Source organism: Schistocerca nitens, chromosome 2 (genome assembly GCF_023898315.1).
Source record: "Schistocerca nitens isolate TAMUIC-IGC-003100 chromosome 2, iqSchNite1.1, whole genome shotgun sequence".
Lineage (NCBI taxonomy): Eukaryota > Metazoa > Arthropoda > Insecta > Orthoptera > Acrididae > Schistocerca > Schistocerca nitens.
Genome location: NC_064615.1, coordinates 248,939,501 through 248,952,342, shown reverse-complemented (window position 1 = coordinate 248,952,342; position 12,842 = coordinate 248,939,501). Strand labels below are relative to the sequence as shown.

Below are 12,842 nucleotides of genomic sequence, written 5' to 3'. Positions count from 1 at the left end.
GCACCAGTTTTTTCTTTCGGGGGACGAGTTATTATACCAGTGCTTGGGAGAAAATGCACAAAATTCAAATGAAAGTTTGAATGCGTGTGTTTGGAAGTTAACCCCCAAGCATATGCATTCTGCTGCGAAGACTGTGGAGATTGCGACTTTCCTGGCAGTGAGAAGCTTCAACGATGGGTATTCAGCAATTCTGAAGACCATGACAACGATGGACATCACCCTGGAACTCTATTCGATGCAGTTCGGCAAGCATTCAGACGGCCACCAGATTCAAGCGGCCGAAAACCGCTTGTCACCGGCCGTACGAGTGGCTTTGGAGCAGTGCAGGATGGCCCAGATCGAGCAGAACGCCGTCTGTGAGGAAGAGGAAGGACTAGTTTACGGGCCCCGAATAGCAGATTGAACGTACTTTGCACAATATTGCATTTATATGTAGTCAAAACTTCAAATGCATTTTTCTCGAGATGACATTTTTTATCGCGTGGTATGGTAACTTCAAATCTACTAAACCGATTGGCGTGATTCTTTATTTCCGATGAAGCTAATTAAATTGTCTAGGAGTTGCACCACTTTTATTCCGATCCATCAACTATAAATATATTTACTTGGCCGACGAAGTCGGAAAATCGATGAAAAAACCCTATTTTTTTCAAATGGCCGTCATTTTGTTTCCTATGGTCCAATTAACTTAAGCAGGTACAACTCCTAAAGAATCTTATATACTTTGCTAACAACAACAACAACTCAATTTTGATTTCGTATGAGCCGGCTGACCTGTGACATACTGCGCGTGGAGGTCTACATGGAAATTTAGTTTCGTTCCGATGGCACTTCTGCCTTTCCTCTTTGACATTTCCGGTTGCAAAAATTCTAGTTTGTAGAGGAAATGTCAATAAAGATTTTGACCAAATTTGACATTGATATCTATAACGCATCCCAAGAAAAAAATTCTCAAAGAATGTGCTTTTTTCGGGCCAAAGATAGTAAACCTCCCCTTAAGCATCCAAACTATTGTGACCTTTTTCCTAGTAGAGAGGCCTACCTCCCACAACCAAGATCAGAACTGGGATCACAATTGCAGTTTGACTACAGTGTCTCTGCTCTAAACTCCCAACTTTTCCTAGTGTTGCATCTTGTCAGGGAGCAATCGCGAATGCCCCATGGTATGTACTGTGACCTCGGATCTGCCTATGCTTTATCTTTAGGATCAAAAGATTCAGTTGACACCATGTGGTGTTTCACCACCTATTCCTGGCTGTCTACAATGCATTTCCAAGTTCAAAAGTGATATATACTGACAGCTCAGCAGTCGAGGGGTGAACTGCTTTTGCATACACAAATGCAAGTTGCAGTGAACTATGCTCCTTGTCGTATGACTGCAGTGTCTTCACTGCAGAATTGGTGACCATCAAACGAGCCCATAGCCATGCTTATTCTTGCGCTGGTAATATGCTTCTTATCTGTAGCGACTCCCTGAGCAGCCGTCAAGCTATAGGCCAGTCCTACCCTCATCACCAATTAGTCATGACTATCCAGGATCTTCTTTCTGACATTTGTCAAGCTGGACTGTAAGTTGTATTTGTTTGGACCCCTGGACATGAGACCTCAGGAATGAACATGCTGACGATATGGCAAAGTTGGCTACCAGGATGCTGATTTGGAAATGGGGTTCCCAGAAGTGGGCTCAGAATGGTTTGCCCTGGACCCCCGAAACCAGTGGGGGGCGTAAAGGAGACCACAACCATATGGCAGTCTTCCCTTCATACTTCTCCCAGGGAATCCATTGTCATTTGTAAGCTGTGTATTGGCCACTGATGTGAGGACCCACCTTACTGCTGATGTGGTGCCTGCCTTAACAGTGGCTCCCACGTTACCAGAATGCACAAATTTGATTGCTTTGTGGCAATGTCTTAACCACCCTGACACACTCTCTGGTTCTAGCGGACGACATCAAAGCTACTGACCTGGTTTTATGTTTCATCTGCAGAGGTGGTATGTACTTCGCTCTGTGAGATGGTGCACTGTATGGCCACATTCAGCGCCTGAAGGGTTGGAGGGGCACCCCTCACCTGCTTTGGCCCAGGGGTCCCATGGCGACCCTTGTTCAGCGATCTGGCCTGGCCCCTCCCCTTCCCACCTTTTTATTCTCCTTGTTGTTTTATGTTTGCTTTTTCTAATGTTTTATCTTCCTAAAATTTTATCATCTTGTTTGTACTGCTTGTTTCCATGGGGTAACAAATGGTGAGGTGGTGCTGGTGGGATACAGAGGGTGCATCCCCCACCGCACATCATGGTCCGGTGACTCCCAACTGCATTTTGGGCAGAGAAACTTGCACACCTTACTTCCTCTCATCCCCCTCCTACTTCTCCTTGACTTTATCTCTGTCTTAGTGCATCTTGCTTACAGTCAGGCTACCCACAATTTGCATCTTGTATCCTTCTGAGGATTGTTCCTGATTCAATACATGTAGAATGAAAGGACTGATGACCTTGCAGTTTGGTCCCTTTAGCTTCAGCAACCAACCAACCAGCCTTGACGTGGATGACTGTCGATTGAGTACTCAGCGCGATGTGCAAGGCGAGGTGTGCGATAATTGAACTCCACGTAAGCACTAGCCTGCTCTGCCTCCATTGCAACGCTGGTGGTGAGGATACTAAAGAATGGTCAGACTTATTATGTCCAAATGTTTGACAGTTATTTTTTTCACTGTTGGTCAACTTCCCAATAAGTTCAAAATTTAGTGCTCTTAATTTTAGTTGCCGGCGTGAACTGGAAGTTGCACAAAAGAAGTTTTGAAATGTGACGCTTTCACATTGTTTTCACTTGTGGAAACAGTTTGATGTATACAGTGATGGTTTTGTCACTGCTTCTGTAAGTTTTTGAGGTCAAGTGCTGGATCACCCGTAGAAAGTGACTGAAAGCATCTCGTAGGGAATCCCACTGGAGTTCGTTATGTGAGATCACTATCCAACTCAATCACCACCACCTGAACTTGTTAACATTTTGCTGGAAGATTGGTATAAGTTCACCTTGAAAACCAAACAGGACTTGTATCTATCCATTCTGAGATGACTGGAAGCTGTTTAAATGCCAACAGTATTCTTACACTTTGATAGCCATGGTAATGTGCTGTGTTTTTGGTGTTTCCATATGTTTGTCTACTCCTGTATTTTACCGTAGTTACCATCTCCAGCTACATGTCATTAAATATGAAGTTGTACAGTAGTGGAGTTATTCTTCTATTTATGTGCAATATGCTACATTGATTTATGTTCAGGATCAACTACTAGTTCCTGCACCACTCCTCAGTCCTCTGTGGCTCTCCTGTAGTTTGGTACAATCATCTGACATTGCTACCATGTTATAGACAACCACATCATCGTGTGCTTTCCTGACGTCAAGGACCACAGCATCAACATGAGTGTTAATGTCTCACACTCTGGATCTCTTGAGTGAACAGTGAGAGCCGATTTTCACAAAATCTGTTTATGGAATCATTGTTGATCTTCTGTACAACAATCTTCTGTATTTTTGTTTGACACATTTTATATTGCCCTGGCCAAGTGGCTGAAAGTGGCTTGTACAATTGGGAGGAAAAGACACTACATTTACATAAACAATGGAAAATCCAGGATGGAATGTAACAATATTATGAAAAGGAAAGTTGCAAAAGCTTTATTTATTTGTGACAGTCTTTTTGTTGCGCCTATCTGCGACTCAGCATCTCCGCTATATGGTGGGTGGAAACTTTCCTTTTCATAATATTGCTATACTTATATTACCTAGATATGACTTATCTTGGGGATGTACTACATAATTGTCAATAAACAGATTGATTTTTGTATTTCTATTGCCCAACCTTTCATCCCAGGCACACAGGAATTGCTCAGATATGATTGTTTACCCATGCATTCACATCAGACATTTATTGACATGGAAACATCTGCACATTTTTGAAACATTGTATTGCCAGTTATTAGTGGTACTAACTTTTTTGTTCCACTTTCATTTCTACAGTATAAAACAATTAGCCTCTCTCAGGGTAAAAGCGACCCGCGACAGCGGGGAAATCCAGAAAAAACCCGAACATTTCTTCATTCGGGAAATATCCAGGAATTATTTAGAATTCTAGGAATTTTTGTAACTTTGACGGGCAGGGACTGATACTCAAAAAATTTCATTAGCCTGCTACTGCAGAATAATACTCAACAATAAAATGTAAATGGGAGAACAACAACAAAATAAATTTAGTTGCAAAGAAACTGTGCAATATACAACGAAAAAACACAGTGCACACACCAGCGTCTGATGGCAGCAAAATGTATCAAAGGCGCCAGGAGGAAAACTGTGCAATACTTTGTAACAAAAGGCTGCTTTCCATGAACGTGATGTCACAACTGCTTGTTTCTTACATGTAACGGAAGAATATTGCGAATGCTGGTTTGAGAAGCATTACTTTCCAAATAAATCTCATTTTACACAAGATAAATTATGTTGCATTTGAGAATGTGTGATGAATATCTAATTCCTCGGAGCATTTGATCCTCATTCAAAACTTAACACTTTGAGATCAGCCATTTAAGCCACTGTTTAAAATTTTACTGGCATGTTTGTGTCTGATGTATCTTAAGGGATAACACATGCTAAAAAAGACAAGCTTAAAGAGATAGGAAATTATTCACTAATGATGGCAAAAAAGTATAATTATCATTAAAAAAAGAGAGGGGTGTAGTGAAGTGAGTTTTTGAACAGTTTCACACGTAAGTGGCCTTTATATGGAAAAGTGGACAGAATGTGTATTCAGCCATGTAACATATGAAATATTCGTTGCACAGCAGGGAAGTTTATAATTGTGATTGTCAAAAATATTCAGCTTCTGCAGTTTGAGGTATACTCTTAAGATCCTGCCTAACAACACCCTCGGAAAAAACAGCAAAAAATTTTTGACAACCAAAATTATATGTGAAAGCTTATTTTTTCTTATCGCTATACTGTGCGTTGTACAATGATGTAAACCATTAACTTTTCCTATTTGTGTTTTGCCCTGCTTAACAGTGATGTTACTTGGCTGGCTACATCACATGTCCTATACTCTGAATATCTGTTGTCATTGGCTGGTGAGATCATGTGATGTGAGTTATGATTAGCTGCTTAACGAACATCACCATCTCGATTTTAGTGTTTCAGAAGCTGTGATGCTTTATTTAAGCACATCACGATCGATCTAGATTTTACTGCTTCGGAAGCTACGATGATTTATTTGGTAGAATTCATAGTTATACTTTAGTGATGCAAAAATATGCATGGTACATGTTGCAGCACATTAAAGATCTTTCCAAAAATGTTGTTTTCTACATAGTTTTATTTCCTTAAGTGCTGGGAAGCTCTAAGCTGATCAGTAAATCCTTTACCAAACGACTGACAAGTTCTACAGTTCCAAAGGAAAGTGTCACTTAACATGGGAAAAATGTACTCTCACCTGGGCTACAGTGGTTTTTTTTTTTTTTTAAATCCTGGAAAAGTGTGTTTTTAACTGGGAAATCTGAGAATATGGGGAAATTTTTTTCTTGTCCACGTATACACCCTACTCTATTAACTAAACTCTGGCTGCCAAGTCTCTCTCTCTCTCTCTCTCTCTCTCTCTCTCTCTCTCTCTCTCTCTCTGTCTGGCTTTGTGTGTGTGTGTAATTAATTCTGATTGACGTCTTTTTGGCTGAAAGGTTATACTAGTTTGACAGTCTTTTTCGTGTGCCTATCTGTGACTGTGTCTCCATTGTAGAGTCACTAGCATTCTCTCCTTTTCATAACACTGACTTTGATGATTATTTTTTATTCGATTAATTGATTTAAATGAAGTTTTTTAAATTTCTGTTTCTTTGTCACATTTTAATCACCATATGAATTTCTCCATTTGTTCTCATACTTTTTTAATGTGGATTATTTATTTGTTATAGTACTATAATAATAGAAAATGCTGGTCTGTTGGTTAAAAAACAAAATACAAAATAATCTATTTATATTGACTGTGCAGTAGTGTGAAATGCAGTTTTCATTACAAGATGGCCTTTTCTGCTAACCGTTGTACACATATGTAAAACATAGCCTAAACTCATATTGAACTACGGACAAAATAGTGCTGATGGAGATTTAAATGAAAGAAGGGCCTATACATAAAACACAATTAAAGGAAAATAAGGAATAGAAATAGTGACTGCAGGAACATGGACAAAAACACTCGGTGATAAAACAAAAGAAATTAAATTGTAATTAACACACAGAATCAATTGAAATCACACGAACAAAGGTTTAAAAGTGGAAAAAGAATGATAGGAAGAAAAATGAGAGCAAATGAGGTTGATATGATGATTAGAATGATGTGACAAAGAATTAGAAATAAAAGTTACATTTAACTACTTAACTGAATTAAAATAATGATCAAAATAAATTTGATAAAAATTTAAAAATATTAAAAAAAAATTTAAGTACTTAACGAGATTTGAACCCACAGCCTTCTGCATGTCAAGGCCTTATCGTAATAATTATACCACGCAACCAGTCAATACTACTATTTTAATGTTACTGAGTGTCATGCAAAATTCTGATTTTATTTATTTGGTTTTTGTCATTAACTCGCAAATGAGGGCCTACCAGGGTTAATGGCTCCAGGATGTGATAGCTGATATATTAACGTACATCACCGTATATATGGTTTCAAAAAGTCACTCCCACTGCTGTGGACCTTGCCTTGTGAGTGAGTGTGGTTACATTTCCGTTCCATGATCACATATCTCAATATCTGCCATTTTGACATTCATGCGATGATGAAAGTCGGGGCTGTTACGATTTACCATGGTGAAAGAGTTTTGGAAAACTGAACTCAGTATTTCAGCCTTCTTTCTCTCACCTTCAGTTTCAGTGCCAGTGTAGTAACTGGGCAACTGAATTGATAATTTCGATTCACTTACTGATGTCACATAATGCCAAAAATTCTTAGGATTTTTGGTAGATCAGTTGGCAAATTTTACTTTCATTGAATGCCTCTCTCATGCCACTCCCTAAACTCATTTTTGCTTCCTTCAGCCTTTGTTAAATATTGGTTCAACATTTCAAGTGTATATCATTTGTAGTATATCATGAATATACAGTTAAGGACAACATGTGACAGCCATAAGAGTTATGAGCCGACTTAGACATGTTTGGACAAAACTGGGACAGAGGTAGGAATGAATCTGTCCTAATATTGGTATAGTTTTGAAGAGAACCATTTATATTTATTCAGATTTTGAAGCAGAGGAGGGGAAACCTCATAATGTACTAATGATTGCAAATTGGGAATATTGTCACAGTAATTGACTGGAAACTGCAGTGATCTGCCCTTAATAATTTTCTCTGTTAATGTTCTAAAATTTATTCCACTGACAGAAAAATTTCTGGTCTAATGGTTGAATTACATTCGTCTACTGGGTGAAATCTTTGTCAGGATGGGTGCGAAATATGGGTGATGATGTAGAATTTTTGTGACGTGACTAAGAACCTTGAAGGAGATGGAATTTGATGCCACAGAATGAAAGAAAAGTGTGACACTCGAAAAATATAACATTTTAATATCCCATTTTTCCAGGCTTAAGGATGGGTGCAGAACATTGATCTTTTCACAAGTAGTCCTAAGTTTTCAGTTGATTATTAAAGACAAATATGTAACACAGATAGCAATGGACCATCCAGACTGATTAACAACATTATTATTTTTTATCACTATGGAAGTGAAAACAGACTGTACATATGGGTGTCTCCTTAGACTGAATACATTGTTGTCGGTCACATTTCTTTTTCAAACCCAGATGGCTGTGCATTGTAAATGCAAGACTGACAAAAGCTAGTGCTGTTATACTTTGCATTTGTAGCAAACACTTAAATTATTTCAGTTTGCATAATTTCTTTTCTGTCTTCTTTCTTTGCACAAATCTTGTTATTTTTTCTAGATGTGATTTTATGAGGAGACGTTACAATTTCTTGTGTCTATACCGTTAGCAGTATGTAAAGCCCATTCACACAAAATGGTGTTGCTGAAAGGAAATGACTTTTATTTACTCTCAGAAAAAAGCTAAAGGAGACATTATTTAATGTTTTCAGAATCTTTTATCAATTCTTAAACTGTTTTACAACATCTTTTATTATCTGTACATTTCACATTCGGAATAAACAATGTGAATTTCTTTAGAATGATACTAACCTGTTGGCATTTCTTACCATTGTCATTCAACCAATACAACACCCATTTTTCTTTGTCTGATGATCAGTTTTAGTTCCTGATTTCTTCTGGAGAGAATTAAATGTGCCATTACATTTCGGTGGGTTTACAGCATGCAGTGTTCAGTGTCGTTATTTCCAATAATATGTCTGGAGTATTTAAATGTACATCTAAAATTTTAACCACCATTTCACACATGACATAATCTTCACACTTTTCTGTTGATGGCTTCAGTTGATCTTTGATGGCTTTAGTTCTCTGTTGTACAGCTTAATAGCAAAACATTCAAAAGTTTCCTCATCACCTCCGAAGCGAGATTGAAAGTCAGGGGATTGCCAGAAATAATAATAATAATAATAATAATAATAATAATAAACTCAAAAGCAAATTTTAGCTTCCATTTTTAACAAATCTAGAAATGAGAGTCCTTGTAAATAAATACTGTAAATAAAAACTGTAGCGATAAGAAGATTGCTTTACTTTCCTGATCAAATGCCCTACTTTTTAACTATTGTTGGGGAAAAAGGCAGCAACTTTCATCACTCAAAGTCGAACTGTTTTCTTGCATAGTTTTTGACTGTGAGTGGTTTAGATGGAAGAAAATACTTCCCACTGACCCCTGGAAGATCTCTCTAAAATGGAATAAACAGTTTCTTCTGGTGATGACAATTTTCTGAAGCCAAAGTCTGACAAATTACTACTTTTTTATTGTCTTTTGAGAACTGTTTGGTTGCACTGGTAGAAAGTTGTTTTTAGAATCTACCACCCATGGATTTGAGTCTTAATGACAGAGAGAGCTTTCAGTCTCTTACTTTTATCTTTCAGTAATTATTTGCAAATGGTTTTACTGTACAGAAATTTAATTCATTTCACAGGCTGTTTACAAAATGCCAACAGAGAGTGATGATTCAAGCAAAAGTGTAGCACTAGCACTTCAGAGGGTATTCCATGAATTGCAGTTTTCAGACAAACCTGTTGGTACAAAGAAACTAACAAAATCTTTTGGCTGGGAGACGTTGGACTCCTTCATGCAGCATGATGTTCAAGAATTTCTACGTGTGGTAAGTTCTGTTCTACAAAGAAGCTTTTGCATAGTTTAGTTTAATCTTTGTGTATTGATTTTTATACTATTTCCAGCTGTTGGACAAACTTGAAAGTAAGATGAAGGGAACCTGTGTTGAAGGAACTGTGCCAAAGCTCTTTGAAGGAAAGATGGTGGTTCGTATTTCAACTATTATTGTACTGTTTTGCTTCTGGTACTAGTCGTGTTCTTACAACTGTCTTTCTCTTTTGCAGTCTTTCATTAAATGCAAGAACATTGACTATACGTCTACAAGAGTAGAGACCTTTTATGATATTCAACTCAACATCAAGGGGAAGAAAAATAGTAAGTAATTACATACAAGTTAGGTTAAGCAAGATTCCCCCTCCTCCATTAGGATACACTCACTCTTTGTAATGGTGCTGTAAACTGTGTCAAAGCCATAGGAATGATGGAGAACTATGGAAGTATCAAAACTGAAGTGTAAGCTTCATTTGAGGACCACCTTTGTCAAAAGTTAAAAATGGTACACAAGAAGTTAGAAGGTGGCTGCTTCAAGCAGTATAGAATCATGTAAGGGATGAGGCCATCTTACACATAGCAGCAGAGAGAGAAGAGAGGAGAGGGCACCTTCCACATTGCTGATTATTAGTGCCTGTTGCTGTGGATAACAATCGGGTTCATTTGGCTGCAATACATGGCACCATACATGAAAGCCTGTGATGCAAATCAGTGTTGTAAGTGATTTCAGTAATGCATCACATCATCACCGTGCTGTGTTGCCTTATCCCTAGTTATAAGGCAGACACTCTCATTTTGCTTGGTTTGACATGAGGAACAGGGATTCTGTGTCTTAAATGTGTTTCCTCAAGTAGAAAATAATGATGGCTTCTCAAATCACAGGATCTATTCTGCTGTCATTATTCTACATGGGAGGGTCGGTCAACAACTGACCATCTTGTCAAATTATAAACAGCAATACAGCAGGCTTTTTCTAAAGACCAACGTGTCATTGCATCCTTCTTTTTCGTTTTTTATTTTTACCTACATTCACGGTGCCATCACATTTACTTACCCTCCAAGACTTGGGCATTTGAGGCTCCTTACTAATTTGTATTCACCAATTTGGGTTAGTTGTTACATCCCTTATTTCCACACAGGTCCATGATAACAGCATCTTATTGGGCTCCATGGTGACTTATTGCCATCCATGGGCTAGTGACCGTCAGACCACTGGTCACTCAACTATTTCTGCATGCAGTATAGCTTCCAATCCATTGCCTTGGCAGAACACAAATCCCAAAGAGTCATTCAAAGGATGTACAATTGCAGTGTTTCTTACAGCTTCAGAGTCTCTCCCGTGTTTCCTATAGCTCCCAGTCCTCTCCCATGAAAACTTGAGTTGGGCATTTTTGTCATCATAAAGTGGTCCATTCTGTCCCAGGAGTACAACTGGGTACCATTGCTTGTACGGTGTTGCACAGTTTCGATTTTTGGGACTGCTTTTTGCTAAAAAGCCGACATAGCTGCCCCATATTTCTCTTCTAAAGACTAGCTGTATGTGATACGTTATTGCTGTCTGCTTCCTTGCCTAAACCTCTGGGGATGCATATCACACTACTCACCCTTCCACATTTACTGTGCTTTGGTCTTGTCCTAATAGGCGGATGGTTGTCAGGTTTATGGCTCACAAAGGAAACTCCCCATCACATCCCTCTCAGGTTGTAAACCTGGACAGACCATCAAAAACTGAAAACAGATCAAGCATGATAACAGGAAGAAGGTGTACTGAACTGTAAAAAGAAAGCAAAATCGATACAGTGAATGCTCCAAGGACAAAAAGTGCAACATAGTATGGAAGGACTATGGCATTGTGGTTAAGTGGACATGGTGTTGTGCTGCTAAGCGGGTGAGCCATGTTTAAAGCTCCTTCCTGCCAGTATTTTTCTTTTCTTTTTTTTACTGCATTCAAATTTGTTGTGATGTAACAACCGTTTGCAACTGAGAGGTATAAGGAAGGGGACCTATAATGAAAGTTGATTCTGCACAACTTTGCTATCAGCAGCGTACAGAAAGTGGCTTTCGAATGAATGTTTGATGCCACATGACAAGTTAGCCAAACCCTCCACCGGAAAACACGTCTGGTGAGTCATACACAACATTAGTGACAGTATGTGTATCGTATGAAAGGAATCCTGTATTGATGCACCTAATTTTATTGCCTGGTGAGTGACAGAGAGCTGCATCCTTGCGTGATTTAGGTGTTCATGTGAATTTGATCACTTCCAAGGAAATGATGAAAACATAATAGTTTGTCATACGAGGGTGAGTCAAATGAAAACCTTAAATTTGTAATAACAAATCGAAATTTCGCACTGTTATCCTGTAAGTTGGTAAGTGTGCTACAAACAGCGTGCAGAATGGCCTGTAGGTGGCAGCATATTGCAGATGCACACATACTGTCGCAGTATCAGTATAAAGATGGCCGCCCCACTTGCGACTTGCACCAAGGAAAAACAGCTTTCTGTTATACGGTTTTTGCATAGCGAAGGTGTGAAACTTATTGAAATTAATCGATGAATGAAGGTTCAGTATGGTGATGCATGTTTGTCACAGCAGCAAGTCTATGAATGGAGTAGGAAGTTCGCAAATGGTGTGACTTCATTGGAAGATGCTCCTTGTCCAGGTCAGGCAAAATAAGTTGTGACTCCACAGAACATGGCACCAGTTGAATCCATAGTGAAGGAAAACTGCTGAGTGACACTGAATGACATTGCAGCATGATTACAGATTAGTCATGGGTCAGCATACCACATTGTGCATGGTGTGCTCCAGTTTCACAAAGTGTCTGCAAGATTGGTGCCACGGCAGGTGACTCCTGAAATGAGAGAATGACGTGTTGATGCTTGTGAAGAACTTCTTCGGCACTTTGAACGAGAAAGTGATGGCTTCCTTGCAAGAATTGTTACTGGGGACGAAACCTGGGTTCACTTCCACCAACCGGAAATGGAGAGCGAGCAAGGAATGGCGCCATTCCTCATCACCAAAACCAAAGAAGTTTTGAACAGAACCATCAGCAGCAAATGTTATGCTGACTCTCTTTTTGGACGAAAAAGGTGTCATTTTGGAGCATTACATGCCTAGAGGGACCACTGTCACCAGTGCATCATACACAGATCTCCTAAAAAGTCATCTGCAGCCTGCAATCAAATCAGAGCGACATGGATTGCTGTCAGCATGTGTCCTTTTGCAAGATGACCATGCAAGGCCCCACACTGCCTGTACAACAGGTGCAACAATCATAGACTGCATTTTTAGTGTCTTCCTCATCCGCCATACTCACCAGACCTTGCCCCAAGTGATTTCCATATGTTTGGACCACTCAAAGCCGCAATGGGAGGAAAGAAGTTCCGTTCTGATGAAGAGATACGCCACACGGTGCACGAGGGGTTGCGCGGACTACCAAAAGAATTTTTTTCTAAAGGAATTTATGCACTTTGTAAGTACCGGAGGACTCACATTGAGCATGGGGGAGATTATGTTGAAAA

At 39.2% G+C, this 12,842-nt stretch overlaps 1 protein-coding gene across 1 annotated transcript in view; it reads left to right on the top strand.

Annotated features, from left to right (window-relative positions):
- Nucleotides 1-12,842, top strand: part of LOC126235971 (ubiquitin carboxyl-terminal hydrolase 7) — a 253,893-nt gene that overhangs the window by 65,646 nt on the left and 175,405 nt on the right. Inside the window, exons 7-9 of the mRNA XM_049944942.1 lie at nt 9,128-9,313; nt 9,390-9,470; nt 9,549-9,639. Of these exons, the coding sequence (XP_049800899.1) occupies nt 9,128-9,313; nt 9,390-9,470; nt 9,549-9,639 (358 nt within the window). The remainder of the gene's footprint in view (nt 1-9,127; nt 9,314-9,389; nt 9,471-9,548; nt 9,640-12,842) is intronic.